The sequence below is a fragment of the Panthera pardus genome, unplaced genomic scaffold (assembly GCF_024362965.1).
Source record: "Panthera pardus isolate Hobbes unplaced genomic scaffold, ASM2436296v1 HiC_scaffold_13, whole genome shotgun sequence".
Classification (NCBI taxonomy): domain Eukaryota; kingdom Metazoa; phylum Chordata; class Mammalia; order Carnivora; family Felidae; genus Panthera; species Panthera pardus.
The window spans coordinates 77,253,280-77,280,063 of NW_026526688.1; the positions used below are offsets into that span (position 1 = coordinate 77,253,280).

Below are 26,784 nucleotides of genomic sequence, written 5' to 3' on the forward strand. Positions count from 1 at the left end.
AACAGAGTATTTTCCAAAATTAACTAGAAGATAGGCCCTTGGAGGTGGTGTGCTTCTTCATCGCTTTGTCCTACAAGTACATACAGAGGCATCTGGCAATCTGACAACGACCGGTTTTCTAATAAACACAGGAGGCTGAGGCATCCTAAGCACCGTGAAGCATTCCACAGTGCACACATGTACACTGGTACGAGCCAGATACGTTCATGGAAATGGAGCAAAAGGAAACAGAAATGTGGCAAAAAACAAAAACGAAAAAAACCCAGCAGAGCGACAAAGCCATACTAATCATGGCTCACCTGGGGATCTGGCTGCAGAGTAGGCACTGGAGTGATGGCCACCCCTCTTAACTGTACACATTCAGTGAATACAAGGAGGAGGAGACAGTAAGGAGAGCAGTTATTCAGCAGGTCTGAACACATATACAAAAAAAGGGTAAAACAACCTGACCTAAGTCAAGTGGGATGGGTGCTGAAGGGGAACCAGTGAAAAGCATAATGTCCAAAAAACTCAGTCTTTTATAAAGAGCCTGATGCTAGAGGTAGTTTATATTGATACTACTTTCATAATGTTCTAGATTTCCCATACGTAAAATCAGGGTTTTTCACAATCCCTTCTTTAATAGTAAATGATATTACAAAATTATTTATAATTACTATAGACAAATCTTATAGAATATATCAAGATATTGATAGATGTTTTTAGCTTTTAAAAAAGTGCACCAAAGCATTCAAAATTAGGACAAATCTACAGGTTTAGAACCTGAAAGAAAATTAATTACAGGTAAATCTGACTCTTAAATAAGTACTAACTCCAATAATAATCTTTGCTACTATTTAATTGCTTAAAGAAGGAAACACCTGTCAAACTCTTCAAGTAAATCCATTTCTGTGTTAGATGTGTCTATGTATGTTTTAAACCAGTAAGAGAAGAAAATATTCACAATCATATAGCACAAAGTTAAAAATATAGTATGCAGTGGGCACAATGTGAAGAAGCACTTCTAAGTAAATACCAGGAGAAGATTCTAGATAATGACTGTTCTTAAGAAAATATGTCAGGACAAAACAAACAAGTGTCTTGGCACATTTATGACAACTCTGAGAAACAGACTTAAACGTTTGATTCTAAAAGTCATGTCACCTATATGTTGTTTTGGAACCAAGCTGCATACAAACATGGGAAAAACTAGGAGTTCATAATAATCAAAGAATACTGAAAGGAGAATGATTAACCACCTGAAGCTGGTGATTTGCTGCGTCGGGAGGGCCCAGGGCTTTTAGATCCAGAATACTTAACAGCTGAGGAGCGAGAATAAGATGACTTCAAGACACGGCATTCTAGAAAGGAAGGCAAGTGCATTAATTAAGTCTGGTTGAGACACTAACCAAGGGAAGATCACACGTGAACATAAGTCTACTGCTTAGAACCATTCCTGGATCATTTTCCTATTATTGTCAAACAACGTTAATATACAGAGCAACTGTCCCAAAAGTACACCTGAGGTTATCCTTAGTGAAGCACACATCTTGTAGACCACACCTCATCATTGCAGTAGAGTTCTTAATGAACATAGAAATCCCAATGTCCTAACTTGATCACACGGACAGAAACTAATCCAAACATGTGCAACTTCTTTTTTTCGTCAGTAGCATTGAGAGCAAAAGGCTACAATCTTATTATTCTCTCCCAACTCTGATAATCTTATTTTGAAAGGGTATGGAACTCCTTACCATCTTGCTTTCCACTTTCCCTAAGTATGGAGCATCAAAAATGAGGAAACTAGCTAATTTAAACAATAACTTTGGTTTTTCCATAAATTACCCAATAAAATAGCATTTAGAGTACCAGAACTAATTTACAGCTAAAATAATCACTGCTAATTTGAATAACTAACAACATGGGTTTTGGAGTCATGCAGATTTTGAATGACTCACGGATTTGATTTTGCTAACTGGGGGACCTAGGTTAGGTTCTAAGCTTCAGGTTTTTCCCCTATGAGATTGGAATAAGAATAAAATCTGCTTCCTAAACTTGTTATAAAGATTAGATTAGATAACATATTGTCTGTAATTTATGTTAAAATACTTCAATTTATGCAGTAAGATTAAAATGTGGGTTGGGTTTAAATCTATACCTCAGGGGCAATAAATTAACATGTGAAGTACACTAATCAGGAAAATACACACCAGGGGAGGCTAGTTAGCATGTGAAAGACCCTAATCAAAACCTTACTCTGAAGGAGGCTGTGGCAACCTCAGTTTAGTTAATTAGCATTATGGATGTTAAAAAGTACTCCACTGTTGAAAGGAGTGGTGTGTGTGTTAGAATCACCTTAAAGGCACTGCCACTCTTTTATAAGCACAAATGCACATGTAGAGAACCAATAACTAGAACTTCAATGCTACACCCTCATTATAGGACTCTAAGCCCATCCCTGAAGCCAGCTCTTCAAAGGAGTATTTTGTTACTTGGCTAAGACAACATTAGCATTTTATTGAATCTTTAATGCAAGATGTCAGAATCCTAAAAGGAGAGTTAGGACTTTGTTAAGATTAAACACAATCTTTAATTAAGATTAAAATAACTGATTTTAAAAGCAACAACAACTTTGCCCCCTAATAAATACAACAGTGGCAGAATTAGGTCTAATGTTATGGCCTGATGGTGGTGATACAATAATGACATTTACAACAACAGTTAACATAATAGTATGCAATTGTGCATACTATATTACAGGCACTAACTGCTTTACCTATATTAACTCATTTAACCCTCACAAAATCTTATCAAAAAGCCGATTACCCCCAGTATGCAGAAGGTTAAGTAACTGGCGAGGGAAGAAATCAGTAGCTCTCACCCACCTTTCACTATTGGAGGTCATCAGTAGCTAACAACAAAAACTATGAATGATAAAACTGGCTGCGGAAGTTTATAACATACACATAAAGCACAGAGAACAATGACTGCTACGTAGATAGTACGTGCTCAGTAAGTGTTTTGTTGTTGTTACCCAAATTAACTTTATAACCTAAAATATATAATGTATTAAAGTGTTTCAGCTTTCTAATTTACTAATATTGATATGAAAGAAATATTACGAAATGGAAATTAAGCTAAAATCAAGGAAGATGTAAAATACAGAGGATAATGCAAACACACAGTTTGTCAACCTTAGTCATCCCTGAGAACAGGGGAAAGTATTAGCACACATAATACAAAAGGACATTCCTTGCACTTCTTTCCAGTGGTAGTACCAGTTTAAACCAGGGCCAGTCCAACAGAATATAAAACAGTACAGGAACCCTCAAAGAAATGTGGCAGCAGTGAAAAAATGGAACAAAAACAAAAAAGTATAGATAAATGAGGCCCAAGCACAAAGTAGATGAATTATCCCCAAGGTAACTGACACAGAGTAACAAGAAAGAATTACACAAGGAAATTTGGTACCACAAAATGTATCATCTCAAATTTTAACAAGTTTATGGATCACACTATTTATTTGGTAATACGTTTCTCCAGTTCTGGATGGTCAGAATCACTACAACTGGAAAGGGGATACCATCAGCCTAATTTTTGAAAAGCCAACTTTTCTGATTCATGAAATTCAAGAGTGTTATCTCTAACATCCCTCTCCTATGGGAAATGTTATGTCTGTATGATTTCATTTAAAGAGGAAACTGACTCTCAGCTAAAATAATTAGTATTACTGTAATAGGTTTAAATTAATTCAAGACAACAGGGTAAAGTAATTTTCCAGAATGAATACACTCGAACTCACTGGAGTTATTGCTAAAAAGTTGAAAACTGCATACTCTGGAGAAAGGGGTTTTCTTATTGTATCAATGAAAATAGCTTCATTTTTTTCCTGCAAATATGAACAATGCATGTCATTATTTTTTTTAAGTTGCAAACAGAACGAGATAAAAAAAGAACCTGAGACAATTATTATCAACAATTTAGTTATTATCCTTTTACGTATCCAATTATGCACATGGAAATTCTATCACTAACCATTTCAGATTCAATACAATCCATATATTTATGGTGGCAGAGCCAGCCCCTGTTCTGAAACAGGGCAGGAAATCCATTTCAGAGACAAAAGAATGCAGTAAAAAGAGAACTAAAATGGCTAAAAATTGAAAAGTACTTGAATTAAATTTTTTGTTTGTTTTTTACAACTAGGCAAATGCTTTCGTTAGTTCAAAAAGAATACGGCCAATGTCCCCTTTCTTCAACATGCCAGACCACCCCAAGCCTCCATTTCAGAGTTATCAAGACAGTCAAAGAATTGCCTTACCACTGTGATCCAGGACAAAGTCATCTTGGGCATAACGGAATTTTTCAGGTCCACAAGCAATAAAAACATCATCATCACCAAAAAAGTCTTGCAGACAAGTAACCTAAAAATTAAAAAAAAAAAAAAATCACATCCAAGAAATAAATCAGAAACATCAGAAGTAAATTAGAAACCTTAGAACTAAAATAAAAAGTCAGCAAAATTCATAGCCTCCCCTATAATACTGAGTTGGAATGAAAATCGATTTCATGTCATACTACATTTCCAAGCACTCTACTCTTCACAAAGCACTTCCACACGCTTTCCCTGACCTCAGAACAACAGAACAAGGAGTTCAGAGCTGGCATCAATATGTCTGTTTCACAAGTCAAGTGGAGGACATACACGCAAGGTGAAGTTTTCCATGTCTCCCTGAATAACCGGTGGCAAGGCTGAGGTTGACGGAGGTCTCTGTTCTCAGTTTAATTTCTTCATTTCTCCCCTTCGTCATTCTTCTAACAACTCCACTTCCCAGCTGTGTGACCCTGGGCATGACTTCTCTGTACCTCTGGTACAGCGTGCCTTAGGTTGTCTTGGGGAATAATGTATGGAAACTGCCTGGAATAGTGCTCAAGGTGTAAATGCTCATCTCCATCACCAACATGATCATTAACATCAGAGGAGGCTTCAGGGCCCTTATAAGGCCCTATACCTAAATGTATAGTCTTAATTTCGTATTCTTTTTTCACTCCCTGGCTCGCAACACACACTGTCTCATTTTGAGATTCCACAGAAACTGGATCCCCCACAGGGAGGACATTCATCCACTGATCCCAGTGTCGAGGACAACTATCCTCCTAGACTTTGGACATAGGTAGGTTCCACTTTTACCTGTTTTTCAACTGGCTACATGAGGGCCTCTTTTTTTTAAAGTACTCTTTTCCCAGTAATAATTATAAAGTTTAAAAAAAAATCATTGCTGGGGCACCTGGATGACTCAGTTAAGTGTCCAACTTTGGCTCAGGTCAAGATCTCACAGTTCATGGGGTTCTTAGAAGGATTGAGCAATTGATTTTATTACAAGGAAATATTTTATCTGTTACTAAATGTGTTGGTATTTGATTAGAATAAATGCCAAAGTAGACCACTAAGTTCCTTATTATATGGAAAAGAAGTATTTAACAAGTCTAGGGACTATAAGAGATCAAAACAGTGGTTTTATATTATTTAGATCTTCCTAATCAATCTTCTAATGATTTCACCTGTCAGTGTTAAGTTTGGCTTTCCCAAACATGGTTTCCAAGAGATGCCTGCCTCCCTCTGACTCAGTTTCCAGGCAATGAATGCACATTTGGTTAAATAGTTAACCAAATTATATAACTAGCAATTAGGCTCCAATTTGCCTCAAATACTACTCTCAAGGAATGGTCGTTATGAAATGAATAAGTGACACAACTGGTTTAAACAAACATGTATTTTGACTCAGGACATGACATACCTCCTAGAGTATTAAATTTGTTTTGAACATTTATGATGTGCCAGGCACCATTCTAGATGCTATAGAAACATTAGTAAAGAAATAACAATAGACAGACAAAAATATATGCCCTTCCAAAGCAAGTGTGAAAAGAAACACAATAAAAACATGTAAGTAAATTTATGCAATATCAAAAGGCAGTAAGTGCTATGAAGAAAGATAAAGCAAAGAAGGAGAACAGTAAATACATGGATGGGTGTTGCAAAACTAAATAGGGTGGTTGGGGAAGGCCTCGGGCAAAGGTTACATTTGAACACAATATTAAAAGAGACCAAGGGACAAGCACGTGGGAAAAGTGATCTAGGCAGACAGCACAGAATGTGCAAAGACCCTGCGGAGAGATCACACTTGGCACATTCACAAGAAAAGTCCTGGCATACAGTAAAAGAGGGGGAAGAGTGGATCAGAGAAGTAAGGGGACACAGAGCAGATGACATGGGGCCCTGTCAGCCATTGGTAAGGGCTCTGCTTTACTCTGAGACATAAAACCATTGGAGGCTTCAGAGCAGAGGACCATCACATGACTTCCCTTTTAATAGGATGACACCATGCTCAGACTAGACTGTAAAAGGGCAAGCATAGACAACATAGTTGGAGGCTATTGCTACATCAGGCAAGAGATGAGAATGGTTTGTGCAAAAGTGTTGGGAGTGGAGGTAGTGAGAAGGGGCTACACTACCCCTTGGATAAGGGGATATGAAAGAAGAGAGAATATGATAGCTCAGGGTTTTTGGTTTGAGCCACTAAGAAGTTGGGATTGTCATTAACTCTAATAGGAGAGAATACAAGATAATGGACAAGTTTCGTGGTGGAGAGGGTGCTCATGAATTCAGATTTGGAACATTACATGTCAAATGGCTATTAAACATCCAGGTGGAGGTGGTGGGCAGAAAGTTAGACATACACAAATCTGAATTTCATGGGGGAGATAAGGGCTGGAGGTAGAAATTTGGGACTCACCACCATATGGATGGTATTTAAAATCTTGAGATCAATTATGGCAATGAATGCACCTAAGGAAAAGATCCAAAGCCTGAGCTCTGAAGCACAGTAACATTGTAAAGTCAAACAGAAGAAGCAAAACGAGCAAAGAATATTGAGAAGGAGCAGCCAGAATGGGAGGAAGAAAAACAAGAGTCGGTAGATGCTGGACAACAAGTCAAGAAAGTGTTTCAAGGATGAGGGAGGAGAGAGGAATCACCTGTGTCAATGTTACCAACAGCTAAGTAAGACAAACCTTGTGAAGTGACCACCAAATCAGCAACACAGAGATTGGTGGGCTCTTAAAGATGAAAACTAGTTTTAGTGGAATGGTTAAAGAGAAGGTCTAATTGCAGCACCTTTAAAAAAGAATAGAAGAGGGTCGTCTGGGTGGCTCACTTGGTTAAGTGTCCAACTCTTGATTTTGGCTCAGGTCATGATCTCATGGTCATGAAATCCAGCCCCCCCCCCCCCCCCCCGTTGGGTTCTGTGCGGAGTGTGGAGCCTGCCTGAGATTCCTCTGTCTCCTTCTGCCTCTCTCGCCTGCTTGTGCTCTCTCAAAATAAAAAATTAAATATTTTTCTTGGAAAAAAAACAATAGCAGAAGAACTGGAGACACGGATATAGACAACTCTTACAAGGAGCTTGGAATGGAAAAAATGGGAAGATTAGCAGAAGGAGGAAGTGGAGTCTGTGGTTAGCAGAATTTTTTTTTTTCTAATTTTTTAAGAAAGAGAATGAGAATAAGAGGGAGAGGGGTTGAGAGAGACAGAGAGAGACAGAAAAAGAGAATCTCAAGCAGGCTCCACACCCAGTGTAGAGCCCAAAGCAGGGGCTCAATCTCAAGACCGTGAGATCATAACCAGAGCCAAAATCAAGAGTTGGACACTCAACTGAGTGAGCCACCCAGGCATCCCTGAACTTGCTTTTTAAGATGAGAGAAATAACACAGTACTATGCTATTGAAAGGATCTAGTAGGCAGGAGAAGGATGGTGGCACAAGAAAGAAAGGAGAGACCTGCTGGAGCTGTGTCCCTTTGTAAGAGAGAGGGGATGGGAACAGAGTGCAGAAGGGAATGGCCTTGCATGAGACCATGGTCAGTCTTCCCGGTAAAGGAATCCAGGTGGATGCTGCTAGGCGGGAACACATGGTGGGGCTGGCGCACATTTCCTGATTGCTTCCTACTTCACCGGGAAAACTGAAACAAAGTCATCACCTGAAAGTGAGGCTGAGAGAGGATGTACATACAGCAGGTTTGAGGAGGAAGAAAAGGTGTAAAATTGCAATCTGGGATTGTGGGGAATTACTCATTATTAGTTTAATGAATACCTGTTGCCTCTACTCTGAAAGGGAAAAGGAACAGGTCGGATTTGCTATGTCCTCAGCAAAGGCTCTTATTTAAAGAAACTGTACAGTGTAGTGTCTCTAACTAAAAAAGGAGCCCTGCCCCCATCCGGGTCCTGACCCTAAACCCTCTGCCTACCAGCTCCCCATCACACCCGAATAATGTGGTGCACTGTCCCAAGAGGGAAACAATGATGGCCCCCAAGCAGCATTAAGGGTCCACTTACGATCCCACAATCTGCATGACAGAAACTCTTGGTTCTGAAACAAAAGAAGTTATCCAGTCCATATATTGTTTTAGAAAAATCAAAACCTTTTTAAAGCTGGAATTCTTACAATTTCATGGGGTTGTATCTGACTAGTCAAGAGAAGAAAATTGATATAAACACAGATGATAGACTGCACTGATAATAAGTAAATAAGGAGTGAATGGGAATATTCTCTCCCTCTACTGCTGCTGATTTAAAATACAAGTCTCCATGGGCACCTGAGGGGCTCAGTCAGTTAAGGTCTGACTCTTGATTTCAGCTCAGGTCATGATCCCAAGGTCATGGGATAGGGCCTTAAGATTCTCTCTCCCCTCTGCCTGTCTCCCCACTTTCTCCCTCCCTCCCTCTCCCCCACCTCTAAAAAAATACAAGTCTCTGTTCACATTTTTCACAATATAGATATGGACTGTTTGGACTGTCATTACTATGATCAACAAAACTGTAAAGTTAAAACTCACTAGTAAGAGAACACCAGCAGAGAAGTTGATGAGTAAACCAAAACTAACATCCGTGGAAGGAGAATGAGCAGGTTTCAGTTGTTTTCACTTTCACTGTAGAGGAAACTCACCTTATGGTATTAACTAAAAACACAGGAAGCATGTGCTGAGGATAAGCTTTTGTATCATTACACTGCTGAGCCTGAACCTGACCACCTCACCTCCTCCTTTTTTTTTTTTTTTTTTAACATGCAGAAACCTTAAGCAAGATACCAATTTCATCTCATCTTTAAAGACTAAATGTGATCACATGTGAAAGCAGTGGTTATTTCTTCATTTTCATTAATTCATGGCCTCAAATACTGTTTGTTTTTTTTTAGTTTATTTTGTGGGGCTCCTGGGTGGCTCAGCTGGTTAAGCATCCAACTCTTGACTTTGGCTCAGGTCATGATCTCATAGTTCACGGGATCAAGTCCTCTGTTGGGCTCTGTGCTGACAGAGCAGAGCCTGCTTGGGATGCTCTCCCTCCCTCTTTGCACCTTCCCCACTCACATGTGTTCTCTCTCTCTCAATATAAATAAACATTAAAAATAAACTTTTAAGTTTATTTTGAGAGAGAGCAACTGCATGACAGAGTGTAGGGGAAGGGAGAGAGAGAGAGTGGGTGAGAGAATCCCAAACAGGCTCCATGCTGTCAGCACAGAGCCGGATGGGGGACTTGATCTCACTAACTGTGAGATCATGACCTGAATGGAAATCAGGAGTTGGCCATTTAACTTACTGAGCCACCCAAGTGCTCCTCTTATTCCAGTAGGCTGATGGTAGAAACTATTCTTTAATATGTACATATAAACATATTTATAAATATTTCACCAGTATATGTATACATGTGTGTATATATACATTACATGAACCACATTTCTGTATGTAATTTCTGGGAGTTTAAGATATCTTAATTAAAAAAAAGGATATCTGAATTTTTTTGGCTCTAATTGGAGCCCCATGCAGGGCTTGATCCCATCACCCTGGGATCATGACCTGAATTGAAATCCAGGGTCAGGCAATCAACCAACCGAGACACCCAGGCACCGCAAGGTCAACATTTTTAGATAATGCAGAGGAAAAGAGACTGTGAGCATATCATTCCAATTTTATGCTAAAATTATATTTGTGTAATGCTAAGCCTCCATATAATACAGTCATTATTTGCCCATGCTTACATTTTACAAGCATATGGACTACATATTTAATTGTTCCTAGTAGTGTCCCAAACTCAGTCAATACTTTTCAAAGTGAAATATCTGACAAAATGCCAGGGTCGTATGTAAGCTAAAATAAATTTCTCATCAATGATGAAAAATGGTATTTCTCATCAACAGGAATCACATTAATTTATCACTGTACATTCAGTCTAACATTAACCAAGTACCTATAATATGCCAGGCATAAACAAAAGCCAAGAAGCATGCAGTCTACTGGTAGAAATGGACAAGAAAAGTAACAATTATCATTCAAATTACCGTTCAAAATGTTACAATAAGACAATACTATAATGGAAGAGCACCCTGACAGTTACAGGAATAAAGAAGCACAAAAAGAACATCTCATAAAATAAAATACCCAATGCCTTGAGAATATTTCATATATTTGAACACTTACATGATTCTTTTATGTTTTTCAACATATTTCTTGTTCTTTAGCTGTGGTGGTCTCATTCCTTTTATCATAAATTTTAAAAACTGGGATTTAACATTGAGTTATTGGCTGTGTCACTAAATGCGACTCTGAAAAGAACATATCAATACGACGAATAACATCTGAGAATCATTCTTAACAAGGGTGAGGAAAGTGTATCAGTTTAGAAGACCTCTTACTGTCTGCTTCTAAATTTTTCAATGCAAGAAGCTCTTCAGGAATAATGGATGTTATGTGGCTCATGAAAGAAGCTACATAAACCAGGGGGAAGTGATATTTCTGCTAAGGTACAAAATTAAAGCAATCAGTAGGATCTAATGGGGAAACATCCAACTGAGAAATAATATATCTATGGGAGCATATCTAAGCTTTCCAAAGGAATGTGGGCCATTTAAAAACAGTAATTTTTCCTATCCTTTAGGAGACAAATTAGGTCAGGGTGACTGGGTAGCAGCCATAATTTTAGTGCTAGTTCTTAATAGATTACATAGACTAACAGATTCAACTATTTTTTTTTTTATTTCCCTATTTGTTCTCCTTTGTTAAAGGAGATAGAAGCAGATACAAAGGCTTGAGGTCTGACAAAGATACGATGCATGTATTAGGAGAATAAAACCTTTCCTTAAAAGAAAAAAGGTAGAGGATACAGAGATGTAATCTTCCCTGAACACTCACTCACATTATGAATGAGAGGAGGTCTATTTATCCTGACCCACTGGCACACTTTGGGAATTTGCATTTCTTCTCCTTTCCAGAGTTACAAAGGTGCTGGTGGTAAAACAGGCTGGATTTCTATAAGATCTCTTCTTACTATAAAATTCTAAAATCCAAATATTTTAGTTTCTAAGAAAAGTTTAGGAGACTGTGTCCAAAAAGTTAAGTGCAGAAAAAAAGGAACCCAATTTTAAATGGGTAAATAGCAACGTCCACCGGGATTTCTGTTTCAGCTTCATACATCCTCAAAGAAATCTTCAACGAAATCTGTTGCTCCTTACAAATCCAGGTGTACCCTTAGTACTCTGTAATTCACCCAACATAGACATTATCATTGAAGTAATTGCCTGGTTTTGTGTCTGGACCTCTCACCAGACTGTGAGCTCCATACATTTAGGGACACACTCTTGTTTACTTGTGCTATAATTCCAGCACAGTACATAACATCTAATATAAAAGGTTCGTTCAGTACATTTCTGTTGAATTAATGAAATGCCCTGAATCCAAATAGCCCTTCTCTAGAGGCTCCACACTCCTTCAATCAGTCTCTATCAACTCATTATCATGCAAGGTAGTCCTTGTTCCCAGATTTATGATACTGGCTTTCTATGCCAAGATAATCTATAACCTCTTTGAATATACCAGTCAATCCTATAACTCTTTAAAGAAAATATTCAGGGGTGCCTGGAGGGCTCAGTCTGTAGAGTGTCCGACTTCAGCTCAGGTCATCATCATCTCATGGTTTCTGAGATCAAGCCTTGTGTTGGCCTCTGTGTTGACAGTGTCCTGCTTGGGATTCTCTCTCTCCCTCTCTCTGCCCCTTCCCTGCTTGTGTGCTCTCTCTCAAAAATAAACATTATTTTATTTATTTTTTTTAAGGGGGCACCTGGGTGGCACAGTTGGTTAAGCATCCAACTCTTGATCTCAGCTCAGGTCATGATCTCACAGTTCCTGAGTTCAAGCACTGCATCTGGCTCTGTGCTGATGGCGTGGAGCCTGATTCAGATTCTGTGTCTCCTTCTCTCTGCCCCTTCCCGGCTTGTGTTCTCTCTCAAAATAAATAAACTAAAAAAACAAAAAAAAGAAAGAAAGAAAGAAAGAAAATATTCAGCTGTTGGTTCAAAACCTTCTTGAGATTGTCCCGGATGAAATCTGAAACTGGCCCCTTGTTTAGTGGTCAGGAAAAAAACAAAGAGGCAGACAACTCCAGGTTGGTCGATGGCAGTTTTAACCAGCAAAGGCAGCTTACACATGAAACTTGTCTTGGGTGGCAGCAAGACAACTGGATCCCCACACTTGCCTGTCAAACCTTCAAAGTTCACATAGAAGTCTTAACTGGATTCAGTCACGTATATCATGCAGATATTCTCAACGCACATAATCTCAAAGCTATGTCTTTGGAGCAGCCCCTGGGAGTGGAGAAGACAAGCAGAACCCACATTCCAAGAACAGGGGAAAGGGTATGGAGCCTCTGACCACCCACATCCCACTCACAGGTCAACCAGTAGTCACATCTTGATGATCTCCCCCAACATCAGGAAATACTTCATCAAATTTTGGCTCTAGATACCTTAATTTTTAAAAACTCATTTTAGATCATGCAAGTTCTTTCAAAAAGTACATTCCTTACATCATTATTTCAGGGTTACCTGAGAAAAATTACTTATGAAACCTACTACTGCAACCATCTAGTAGAGGACATTTAAAGCAAAGCAATTTGCTATTAAATCTGCCATTTGGTGCTAGTCAGACTTGAGGATGTATTAAATAAGTGTCTCTTGAGATACTTTCCAAAACTATTTTATTGAAAATTTCCAAGACCTGATAAGATAAAAACGCAAAAGAAACATCATTAGGTCTCAGTAAAGGAGTAGTTTAAACTGGCATTAACTTATCTAAATACAGTCCGGGTCACAAATCTCAGCTCCCATGAAATACTCATCTTGCAGAACAAGAACTACATTTCATAGAAGAAATGGGGTTGAGACAGGGAAACTGAGGGTCTCCATGAAACTCTGCTCTTTGCTTCCCTTCCTGTTTCTATTCTTGCTAGGATCTGCACCCCCTGCCATACACATGCCTTAATGTATATCCTCCTTGTAAGGGGTAAGGAGTTAATGATTTCTTTGGAGTCTTCCAGCACAACAGACAACATCTAAGGACTAAGAAGCCATCGTGTCCATATTCCAGATCACTGGCACTAAATATCTCAGTGCCAAGACCCCCTGGCTCCCAGGAGTGACACCTGGGTCCTTATCTTTGTTCTAACTACCAATTCCAGGATGCCTAAGAGAACACATACATCAGACCATGATCCTCAATAAAAACCCTCAGCCCCAAGCAAAGACAAGACTCCCTCCTTTCCTGAGTCTCCCAAATGCTCTGTACCTGCACTTTCTCTGTACCTTCAATAAACTCTGCTTTCACCTTTTGCTGGCTCGTGTTTGATTTCTTCTACTCTGCGTACAGACAGGGACCCTCTTGGCTGACCCTGTGGGATCCCACTCTGGGTCCTTGGACCTGGCCTGCCAGCACAAGGATGATGAACATCAGGCATATAAAACACGCATTGGAATTTTCTATAGATTGTCTTTAATTTTAACTGTGTGTATGAAAGACACAGAGCAAGATTAGGAACAAAGGTCCACATCTGTTAAAATTAAAGGCTTTCATTATCAGAGTGCAGTTTTAAAAGGCTGTCTCTACTAAAGAGTAAACAAAAAAAAATTTTTTTTCTAACTTACTTCTAAAGAGAATTTGAAAGAGCTCAGAAAAGAAGTCGAGGAAGTGGCTTATATTTGAAATTAAACTTATTATATCAGCTTTTAATGGAACTGCACTGATACCTTTGATTTCTTTCCTAAGAAATGAGCACAAGTCATAAATTGCCAGAAAGGAACTGCATTTAATTTTGAACCGCCAAAGACATTTCTACCATATATAATTTTTCTACCATGTAAACAAATGGAAATACAGGGTTTTTTTAATATATAAAGAAAATCCAAATGATAATTTTAACATACAATAAAGGATAAACCTAATAACTGCCAAGCCATTATCTTTCTGTGTCTATTGCTAGCATGGGGCACTTTTTGTTGTTAAATACACTGCCTTCATAGATACTTGAAAGCTATAAATTCACCATAACTAATATTATCCCAGCCACACACCACCACCTTTTGTTTTTTTAAAACCAGTTCTATACTTAGAATATAAATTCTGCTTAACATAAACAGGAAAACCCATATCTGAAATAAAGAAAAGGTAAATTATTTGGATCTTCCAAAATGCTAGGAACAATCACCACAAAAATAAATTCACAAGTCAGTAAGCAGGGACTGGGGTCTCCCCATTTCTTTACCCTCTACCCAGAATACAATCCGCATAAATAGTCTCCTTTGTTCCCAGTAAATGTTGGCTAGCCTACAGTAAGGGAAGGATCCCTTTGTACAGTAAAAAGAAAGCTACTTAGAATAGCAATGTTTTTCAGCTTCCTGTAAAACCATTCAGCCAGGCACTAGAGACCCTGTGGTTGCCATGGAAACAGAACTGAAGCTAAGAGAAGACAGTACTTGACAGTAAAGGGCTTCTCAACTGCATCTACAGACAACTCCCGACATTTAGTTTGTTTCCATTAAAAAAAATACTGGACCTAACCTTTCCTTTCCCAGTGGGGCCTCTTCATAATAATGGCTATTCACCAATCACAACTAATCACAGAATCTTGAGATCAAAGATTTGGTTTCAGGAAATACCTCTGTTAACAGGATAAAAATATCTTGAAAAATTCATAGCTATTTGGCTACCAAATGTATTCTGGAGGAGAGACAATGATCACTCTTCCCAGAAATGAGGTAATTTTTAAGCTGATCCTCTGACTGCCCCCACCGAGGATCCCAGTGTTAATTCCTACAGGAAAAAAGTTTCAAATACACTCTAGAGCTTTCCGACACTGGAAGGAGGCTGCCGCAAGAATTTAAAAGAATTCAGGTAAGGAAGTCAGAGGAAACCTATTATGGCAACCATTATGAGCTTTCCTCAAATCCTGGGCAAGCTGGAGCTGCACATTTGCAAGCGGATGTGACTGGAACCAGAGTCCACACTCTCTAGGATTCTACCATCTTCAAATAATAAACACGGATATCAAACCACAGGCGTTACAGAAGGGGAAACTGAGACCCAAAGTAAAAGGAGGAAATTTTTTCATTAATGTTTATTTATACGAGAGAGAGAGAGAGAGAGAGAGAGAGAGAGAGAGAACACATCTGAAGCAGACTCTGCAGACAGCAGCAAGCCGTATGCAGGGCTCGAATTCATGAATCACAAGATCATGGCCTGAGCCAGGTCGGATGCTCAACCGACTGAACCACCCAGAGGCCCCAACGGTGACAATTTTCTAATTCAGATTTTTCTGTTTCCAACAGAAAGGAATAGGGAACAAGTATGAAACATCTAATTCTATATACTCTACACAGTGAGTCTCATCTACACATGAATTTCATTAAACCCCCAGAACAACCTTAAGTAGGCACGGGGATTACCATTTTCAACAAAAAGAAACAAAGGCTCAAAGAGGGTAAGTAACTGGCTCAAGGTCAAACAAGCAGAGGAGAAGGAGCTGAGTCTGACCTCTGCCTGTGTGACTCTTTGTACCTGACCACACACTGTGTCACAGCATGATCTACAATTTATGGAAAACAACGTAAGAGAGCTTACTGAGATGAGTCAGGAGAGCTTTTATACATGCCAAAATCCAAATAACCAGACCACTTTTCTAGGTCTTACTTTTATGAAGTAAATGAATGGCAAGCATGTAAACTTATGTTTAGGATTTATCTTTCTTTTTAAGGATCAATTTCTAAGTAATGTCATAAGGTCCATAAAAGTTCAGGCCAACTTTCTGTTATTTAGGGAATACTGAGTATGTTCTGAAATTGATAACTTCAAAAGAATTGGCCAACTCTCTAAAAACAAGTTATAAGCACAAGTTAGAATCATATGGTTTTAGAACAGGACTCCATTTGCTGCCAGACTGGACATGCTAAGGGTATAAACATGTATTAACAAATATTATGACCTTTAAATTTTTAACATGAAGGCAAAACCTGCAATATTTTCCAGAAATTTAGTCTCTGCATATAAAAATCCACCATCAGATTAGTCCACCCTCATGGCATCAGTTCAGCAAATGGTGAGTGCATCCAGGTAGTTAAGACCTTTGGAATCAAAACAAAGAGATCCATTAGTTAAGATGGTGTGGAAAAACTTGGTCAGTTAATTCTAGACTTGTTCTGGAAAACACCAACCACTCAGCACTATGACTACAAACACCATCACTATGCTGTAATATAGTAGGGCTATTTAGGTTTGTAGGAAAATCATCCCTATTAAAAATTTTTTTAAGGAATCATGTCCACTTTTTATGTTGCTTTCATCTTAATAAAATTATTTTCCTCCTTCCTTGCCATTATGCTCTGAACTTTCACTTGTGTAATTAAAAAGACCACCCAATTTCCCTTTCAGCAGTCCCCCTGCCTACTTCTAGTTTGCTGCATTTAACATCAGTGGGCTGAGGGAGAGATTAGGTTTAGGAAACTGGGTAAGTGCTGGAGGCTTTGTGCCCTAATTTCACACTGTACCCAAACTTCCCTTTACATATTTCCTAGTTTTAAGCTGTTGGGTCCAGCCTGGTGAGTTGACCAGACCTGAGTCCAAAATAAGTGGGGCAGTTCTATGCTGCAGAAAACATAAGATTTTGGTTTCTACAGCTGCATCTATTTTCACATGACAAGGACTCAAAATTTTCATTTTCAAACCAACATAAATCCTACATGAAAAGCAATGAGAACATTTTTTCCCAGTGCAAGCTTCTTAGCAAATGAAAAGTCTCGCTTCCAGGCCAAAGAAATCCTCTGAATAAGTTACATGCCTGTGGCTATTGAGAAACGGAAAGCATGCCATCCATTCGAATTATTTATGACAACATTTTTTAAATGAAAGTGATATTGGCTGAGGCAAATACCACAATTAGATTTTCCTGTTTAAAAGGCACCTGTTCCTGAAACACAGCCAAAACTTGTTACACTAACATATACATAACTGATTTGCAAATTGTTAGAACAGTACTTAGTTTAGGAGAATTCAAAACAGGAGAGCTCAGCAGTTGGATTTATGTGTTTATCAAGACTCACTGTAAATATGCAAATACCCAGAGAGGGTTATATCTATTGATTGTGCACCGCTACTCTGATTTATGTGGAACTTAAGAATAAAGGTATAAAAAGTCTTTTTTTGAGGTTCCCTTTCAAGGTAATTTTATATATTTAAGTAATCTAGGACCAGACCAAAGACTATAGCAAATAATGCCCAGCTTCCAGAGTTAACAAAAGTTATTATGTCATGCTTGCCTCAGATCCCTTTAATATCTGCAAATAAAACATTATAAAGTTAAAATCTCTTTTGTTTCTGGTCCCCAAGCCTCACTGCTCCCTCCCTCCTTACCTTAGGTCTATGCCACCTCAGGAAAATACTGTCAAGTTATTTATCATGGGCCTTCTAAGCCATGTTTTTTGCCCTTATATTATAGATGAATATATCCACAGACAGCCAAAAATATTGTTTAGTGTGTCTTTAAATTTTTATATAAGGTGTGATACAACTTGTAACTTATATAAGGTGTGAAACAATTTGTCTTTTGCCTAGCTTTGATTTTGAAACCTCACCAGGTCTTAGTGCTTCTTATTAATTCCCTTTTTCAACTCACTGATCCAGTCCTAAAATTCGATTTATAAGATTTTTTATCATTAACATTAGTCCTTTTGATAAACTGCAAAGAAATTCTGCATACCCTCAATACTTCCAAATTCTTTCAAATAAATGTCTGTTTTCTCAGAATATTCATTTTAGTTTAGATATTATAACCATTATAGTGCCCAAGTTCTCAGATGGCAGAAAAGATGTATGAGTCAATTCTTTCTTTGCCCACAACACTTCATCTCCAATTATGAGAAAGGAATGTACAAGAAATGCTTGACATCTAGGTCTAGAGATTTAGGCATAACTGTTATTCCAAAGAAGGGTTTCTTGACCCAAAGGAGTATAAACCCTGGAAAAAACAAACAATTTTTAAATTACTAAAACTTGAATTTAGCTACATGTAAGCTTTCAGAAGAAAAATCTACAAGGTGACTTCAAATTACTAATTCATAGAAATGGTTCTTTTCAAAAGACAAAGCTAAAGAAAAAAAAAACAACAAAATCACAGGTCAGATTTATTCTACACTATAACACAAGACAGGTTTTAAAGGCACAGGAAACTTCTGTTTCATAGGGAATGCATAAAAGGAATCCCTCCCTAAAGAATTCCATAAGCTGGAAAATACTGATGAACTGTATGCATGCACAATTTCTTATCTTTTTCTTGCATCCAGAGAAATAATATTCTTTCAAAGAAACATCTATTTATTTTTTGCAAATCTCCAGGGGTGTCAATTAAACTGAGACTGGAATCAGCAAGTAAGGGAAGTTGTCTGTAAGCATTTATCATCAAGTTATATGCCTTGCTTAGGGAGCCAGCTGTCTTGAATAACCATCCCCTCCCTGGGGCCACAAGTCTGGGCAAGAATGCTACTCATGTCAGAAACTCATGTCATTAGATTAGATTTGAATGGAAAAGCAAAGGGAACGTGGTCTCTTTGCTCCAGCTGGGATTGATTATTCCCTTCCCAACAAGGAGGCTGTTATTTAGCCTGAAAAGAAGAGCCTCCTTCCTTCTTGGATATTTTCCAATCCATCATGGCACCTGAGTGACTAGTAAGTACCCTGCCTTACAACAACCTTGAAGCCTCTCAGTTTCCCTCCAGGAAGACGTTTTAGTACATTATTTCCCCATCAGTATGAACAGAAGTTACCCTTGGATTCTTGCGATGTGGCAAGGTTAACTTGGGAACCTAAGCAGGTGAGTAAAACCAGAAGGAATATCAAGATGGAGGTTTAGGGAACCTAGGTCAGCACGAGTTTGTAGCAGCTGAGGAGGATGGGGAAAAAACATCCAGCACCTGGAGACTGTGTTCACCTTTTGCCATACTGTAGCCAGAGCACCCTGCACTGTGCCTGAGTGTAGAATACTCAGGGAATATTTACCCATGAATGAATGGATGAATAGCACAGAGAAGGGGACTCCAGGTTCAGTGACTCAAAGTATTAGATTCATGGGGGGTAGCTTTTACTACCAGCATATGCAGAGACATGGCTATGGAGAATCAAAGGGCTTAGGCAGAAAACAGATGTGAGACGGAGAAATGGAGGCAGGTCAGCATAGCAGTAAGGATCTGAACACAAGCAGGATCCCAAATGTAAGTAAAGGTTATCACAATATGCCCCATCCACCTATCTTCTACCACAAAAGTGGGTTTGTTACTAGCAATTTAAATAACTTAAAAGGAATACTCCAGCTTACAGCAAGGATAAAGATAAATGGGACCCATGTAGACCTCGTATCAGGAGCACTATGGACAGGAAGGACATGCTTGAAGAATAGGGAAGGAGCTGAAGAGGGAAAGGGTTTCTCCCCCATGTTGAGAGGCAGGAACTCCACTTCACCTTCCTAAAACAAGAAGAAATGCTGAAGGGGGTTATCGTCATCATGATATATTATACACATAGTGCAAAAAATTATTTAAATGCATAGAAATTACAACAACTACATCAATTCATTAGGTAGTAATTTTTTTAAGTTCATTTAAATAAATGAATTAACTTAATTTCTGAGAGGGAGAGTCAGAGAGAGAGAGAGGAGGAAAGAGAATCCCAAGAGGGCTCCATGCTGTGGGGCTTGATCTCACGGTTCCAGAGATCATAACCTGAGTTAAAATCAAGAGTTAGATGCTTAACTGCCTGAGCCACCCAGGTGCCCCCATTAGGTGATAATTTTTAAAGAATAAATATGAATCCTTCATAAATGTGAGGTCTAGGCCAAATGGCCCACAAAGTCCTTGCCACCACCTCCACCAGTTGGTGATAAACCCTGGCAGGGGAAAAAGGATGAATTCCTCCTTCACAGCCTGGTAAAGGACAGCCCTGTTCCTTGTCTCCATTTCTGACATGTTCTGCCTTAGTCTGGCTTGAGTCCCAATTCCCCAGCACAGACATACTCATCTCACTCTCCTCCAGCTCCAGAAGGACTAGCTCATAAACCAAGAAATTAGTTCTATCCTTAATACCACATCTTGAAATGGCAGTTGCCGTTCCTGTTTAGTGTGTGGTGATTTTCTTCAGTACTTCCCAAAAAGTATTCAGAATGTCAGCCAGCGCTGTCTTGGGTAACAGTCTTTGGCTGAAAGACCCTTACAGGCTAAATAGTCTCACCAACAGAGGAATCTGATGAACAAAGTCTGCAGCATATTTTTTTAAGTGCTGTATTCACACTTAAAAACCACACACACACATTATTTCTTGATTTATTCAGAAGAAAGGGGTTCTGAAATGATTAGGTTTCTATTTTAATAAACACTCAGGTCCCCCTTCTAAAACGAAGCATGGCCATATAAACAACTAAGAACAAAGTGGCTCATGATTGCATTAATTCACAAACTCGATCCTCAGCTTCTAACAAACACGACTGGGTATGGGTGTGGCATGGGACCCTGTTCTAAAAGAAGTAGTCTTCCCACATTCTCTTCTCCTTGAGAGACCACCCTGGAGATACCGAGGCCAATAAGCAGCCTCTTCATGAAGAGGTCTGACAACGGGCACCAACTCCAATCCTTCCACCCAGGACAAACAGGATGCTGAGGGCTACTCAGAATGGGAAATGCCATGCACCTCTTGCCATGCAAGAGGGCTGATAGGAAAGACAACTTGAAAGTGGCTCTGTGGGTGCGCGTGCACACACACACACACACACACACACACACACACACACACACGTCTGCGCTTGTCCGGTGTGTCCTTGAGGGAAGCACTATCGTCTATGTAGTGGCCAATGTGGTTCCCGGGGCTCATTTCCTGGGTACTGAAGTGCAGTGTTTGAGGACGGCTACTGCTAACAAGTCATGTTTTGATATACCCACCTTCCTTGCCTTCAGTACAGTGGGATTAATAATCACGGAAGATTCATAACCCTTTCCACTTCACAAGAGTTCGGCAATCCTTCCCTCTTAAATCATCAACATCATTGTGGGATAAATAATTTGAATATAACTCTCATCACTGCCATGAGCTGTACATGTAGCAAACCCCCTTCTGCTCCTTTTGTTTGAATTGGCTTGGCTCTCTTTCCCCTCCCAACCTCACCCAGAAGCAGCACTCCTATTAAAATTCATGATGTTTCCCTCAATGCAAGTGTCTGATTGCAGCTGTCAGTTTCCCAGTTCAAGGATTTTCATACTGCCTGAGAGGACAATGTGAGGCTCGCACTGCTACGGAAATAGGTCAAGCTCAATTTTTCTATTTCAGCTCTGCTGCCAAAAGTGTAAGGCTTTGCCTTCTAGAAAAAAACGTGTCCTCTGGCTAGGCTCAGCACTTAAGAAGAGGTGAAGAGGGCACATTTCTTTCCCTCACCAGGGGGCACCGCCACAGTTTCCTTACACAATGCCTCGGAACCTTTGTTCCATCACTGGCGACTCTCTGGAAGAGCCTGTCTTTTTGTTCTTTGTGTTATCATGCTTCACAGACATTGAGACACCAAACGAAATGGACCACAACAAAGACGAACTGAAGATAGAGCATCAGACACCAAAAAGATTCATCCTGTTGAGTTGGTTGGTTTTTTTCACCCTGTGCTACCTAGAGAATGAAGGATAGGCGAGTGGAAACCAGAAGGTCTGTTATACACAATAGAGCCCAGAGCCATCTCCCCAACTCCTTTACCCTCTCCTCACTCCTACTCATGCTTACACTCTTCTACGTGGGGCAAATGCTGTGGAAACACTATGTAACAGGGAAGGAAGAGGACAGAACATTCTTAAATTCTCAGTAAGTTAATATAATCCAGGGCTACTGCTGAATTATTGGATGTACCTACAAGGGACATAGCAATTTATGTGGCACTAAACCCCAAGCCCACCCCATTTTACAGATGTGGAAACAGAAGCTGGTAAGTGAATTCTTTAAGATACAAATGCAGTGGCAGGGTTAGGAAGAAGCCAGGTACCCTTACTCCGAGGGGCTCTTTCTACTTTACTCCTAAAACAGGAAACGGAGACAGGCATGCCATAAAGAGACAGATAATGAAACATCCTGAATCCAGCTAACTTTTCTTGTACTGTGTAGTGAAGATGAGAAAGAACAAGGCATTCTAAAAAAAGAACACTCACTAGAGAGAGGAGACCTGGATTCTCACACCTACTAAACTTTTTCTGTTCACCTTAAGAAATTTATTAAACATTAGTTCTTTTACTCATAAAACTTATTTATTAACCATTAGTTCTTTTACTCATGAAACTAGGGGCTTGGAACACATAATCTGTAGATTCCTGCCAGTCACACATGAGCATGTCTCCCCACATATATTCGCCATGCTACACGGTCCTGGCACTACATCAAGCACAGAGGGGATTAAAAGAAATGAAAAAGAGAAGACCCCTTTCATCAAAGAGCATTCACATTTCTTTCCCACTATCTGTGAAGTCGAGCCAGGTCTTCAAGCATATAGAACAAAACAACTCGGAACACATTATGTTTCTGAACACCTACCACTCCAAGGCACAAGGCTTGCTACTGGAGGAACAACAACTAGGAATAACAAATGAATGGTCATCTCTTTAAGCAGGAAAGAAGATATATACCCTGTGAAAAGTGAAATAATTTAGCCCATTACAAAATGGACTCGTTTGCCAATTTATCTTCTATCCAGTCAGATCCAAGATGAGTCTGAAAGGCTTTCTTATGAGGTGAAATAAGCAGGCCAGACTAGCCAGAGTGAGGGGTTCAATTCCAATGGTAGAGAAACTGGGGACAAGAAGGGACAGGACAATGGAGAGTGTGATAATGCTGACGCTATTTCCAAGCATGAATTATATGCTATAGCCAGTCTGGCCTTCTAGAACATTCCATAATCATTTTTACTTCTGTACCTTTTCATGGGCTTTTTTCCTACCTGCCCTCCCTGCAACCCCAGTTCTCAAACCCTTCTGCCCTCTCAAGGTTGAGATCAACTTCTATTCTTTAGGAAGTTTCACTTCAGTTAAACACTGCTATCCCTTTCTTTACCCCTGATAAGATTACTTTATACATCAAACATATTAAATTTTCATTTAACTTAACTAAGATTATTTTTTGACTAATGTTATAATGATCTATATTTTATTTTTAAAATGTTTTTTATTTTTAAAATTTTTTTAAATTTTATTTATTTTGAGAGAGACACAGAGAGAGCAAGCAGCGGAGGGGCAGAGAGAGAGGGAGAGAGAGAATCCTAAGCAGGCTCTGCGCTATCAGCATGGAGTATGACATGGGGCTCAAACCCACGAACTGTGAGATCATAACCTGAGCCAAAGCCAGACACTTAACTGACTAAGCCACCCAGGTGCTCTATTGTTTTATTTATTTTTGAGAAAGAGAGCATAAGTGGGGAGGGGCAGAAAGAAAGGGGGACAGAGGATCCCAAGCAGGCTCTGCACTGATAGCAGCGAGCCCCAAATTCATGAACCGTGAGATCATGGCTTGAGCCAAAGTCAGACACTCAATTAACTGAGCCACCCAGACACCCCGATCTCTATTTTATATGGGTATGTCATATCAACAGGACTGTAAATTCTTTATGAGGCATTCAGACAATACAGATTTTTGAGTCCTAGAGTTAGAAGTTACCAATGAAATCATTAAACCCAAATTCCCTTAGTTTATAGGCAGGGTAAACTGGGATGCTACCTACAAGAGTCCAAATAAGTCAGAAATACATGCTGAGAACATTGTGAACCTAGCTACTGTAGAAGGGACAGTGTAGTTACTAAAAGTGGGTAACTGCTGTTTCAATTTCTGTAATAATCACTTTTACACATGAAAGCTCTCTTTAGAAGCCTCCGTCATCAAAAGTATATGGTTTTGTTCGATCAGTTCTAAACTTATGGTATGTCAAAGCCAAGGTTCTGCCTCTAAATGATGATGAAAATGTGGTCAGGTAACAGCCTCTTAGTATTTCAGTTCCAAGTTCCTTCTAGAAGGAAAGAAGATACCAAGATTAAGTAATCTATAAAGAACCCTTCCACTGTAATATACAATTTTTCATTTCCCAATATGAGAGGGAACATCTTAGTCTTCTATGATCCATTCCTCTCCTACAGTCTGTGTATTTTCTACCCATTTCCTTCTCATTCTAGCCTAACTTTGAAAAACTCTAGTTTCAGATACACTGAACTGAGGTCAACTTTTCTCACAACTGCAGTTGTCAGAAAACATTTTTATTGATTTCCTCCTTTCCCCCCTCCAGATATAAGCAGAGTTATTTCTTTTCTCTAATTTTCTTCCGACATTACCTGCAACAAGGGTTGCCAGACAAAACACAAGACATCTAGTTAAATTTGAATTTAAGTAAATCAATTCGTAATAAAAGTATGTTCCACACAATTTATTTTCTAAATCTGACAAAACTCTGCTAGCATCCCTTAATGAATGATAGTGTTCTTCAGTCTTATGCAGGAATTTTTAGAAATTAATTTTTATGTTGGAAATATTTTAGTAATTTTCCAAAAGTAAAGACCCTACTTATGGCAGATGAAAAGTCTCTCCCATAAGAATTAGCACTCTTCACCTGCAAGGCCAAGAGTCTTTGCCTTAAGCCAAGAAGCTGAGAAGAAAAACGACAACAAAAGTGAAACCTGACCAACACAAAGGCAACAACTTGCAGAAGTGGACCCTTCTGCTACCTTTGCATAGTAATGGCCAAGCATGCTCTTACTGAGCCCTAGGATGCACCTAACACCTTTTAAACACCACATCTCCAGATCAAACCAGACCATTTCTCTTTGACTTTCAGAAGCAATGTCACCTTGGGGGAAATAAATACTTCGGCTTGGTAATCAGCTCAACAGAATAAACAAAAATCTACACTTGATCAGTGAGAAATGTTGATTAGACATTTCTAGAGCACAAACTGATTACATAAAAGGACACATGGAAACTAAGCTTCCATTAATGGAAGACCATTACAGTCTTAGGACTCCAATAGCTGTCACACACCCAGAGGTATGGATCTTGGTTCCTGTCCTAACAATCTAATGGTAGCACCACACAGAAGTACAGCCCCTTCCCTTTTTTGAGAGGATGAGGAAACCACAAGGTATAATGCTTTTCTAGCTTTTCCACTCAAGTATTAAAGTCTCGAAAGTTAAATTCTATAGGTATTAACTGAAGTCTATAGTTTTATTTGACAAATAACGAGCAGACTGGTGCAAGGTCAGAAGGCAGAAGCAAACTACCTTCTGTAATTTTATAGGAAACCTTCCATGAATATTAAATACATGAAAGGAGGCTCCTTCATAGTGACGTGTGTAGCCACAAAGAAGAGTCTGCCCTTCATAAGCCAAGGAAATAACTCCTGCAAAGGCCCAAAGAGCTGCTGTCCACAGACCTGATGCCAGACTTCTGAGATGTTTATATGTCTGTCTCTCTTCCCTCCAGGTGAAATAGACAATTTGGGGGCATTTTTTTTCCTTGAAATGAGAAAAGCACATACTAAATTGCCTTTAACTAATAGTCCTCTGATGAGTGCAATTTATCTCCTGAATATGAAAGAGAATTCCCTCAACCCCACCCCAGTAATGTGCCTCCCAAGAGAATAATGTACCCAGGCAGGCCCACAGAGCTACTCTTTAATCAGAGGCTATTTTACATGATCACAGTCATCATTAGGCAGCGTTCCGCCCACCATTTATCCCTATGACAAGCAAGAACTCTGAAAAGGAGGCAAGGCTCCTGCCATTCAGGGGAATCTGAAAAAAGTCAGAAGCACTGCTCTTTGAAGGTTGTCTCCTAATCAGAAAAGGACCAGCAATCAGCTCAGCCAGGGCCCACCTCTTCTTGACAGTGCACAAAGATTACACGAGCAGAGAGGACTTTTAATCACTGCTTGGAGCAGTGCTTTAATTACAAACTCAGATAAAATATGCATTAACATTTGCATCTTGGGTAGTCATTTGTCACACACAAAAAAACAGGAAAGTGTTTAGTCCTCACACAAGTTGGCATCCAGACCTTCACCCCTTTGGGGATAAAACACCAGGGAAACACTCCATTTCACAAGCAAACAAGAAAGCAAGGAACAAATGGAACTTTGGTGAGATTTTAAACAAATATTGTATTGGTATTAACATCTGAACTCTCTGCCATGATTAGAATCCAGACTCAAATGCTGGGTAGGCCACTTAAAAGTAATGTAGATAACACCATAAATGTAACTAAAGGATTCAGGGTCGCCTTTTGTTGGTTCTAAACAAGAGACTCAGATACAACATCCAAAGGTTCAAGGCTTCCACTCATTTTTTTACAGGTCAATTTATGTCCTCTCTGAAATAGGTTTCTCTTCCAAG

The 26,784-nt window shown here is 39.2% G+C and overlaps 1 protein-coding gene across 9 annotated transcripts in view; it reads right to left on the reverse strand.

The window, feature by feature from the left end:
• DCLK2 (doublecortin like kinase 2) overlaps positions 1-26,784 on the reverse strand; it is a 153,976-nt gene that overhangs the window by 57,101 nt on the left and 70,091 nt on the right. For 6 of the 9 annotated variants that reach the window (XR_002077815.2, XM_053901197.1, XM_019441296.2 and 3 more), the window contains exons 3-5: positions 4,301-4,403; positions 1,239-1,340; positions 300-350 (exon numbers count right to left, since the gene is read on the reverse strand). Coding sequence is in view for 7 of the 9 variants with exons in the window: in XM_053901197.1 (XP_053757172.1) it covers positions 300-350; positions 1,239-1,340; positions 4,301-4,403 (256 nt within the window). In the remaining 2 variants the exon portion in view is untranslated. The remainder of the gene's footprint in view (positions 1-299; positions 351-1,238; positions 1,341-4,300; positions 4,404-26,784) is intronic. The other 3 variants (XR_002077816.2, XM_019441298.2, XM_019441297.2) reach the window with 1 other exon arrangement.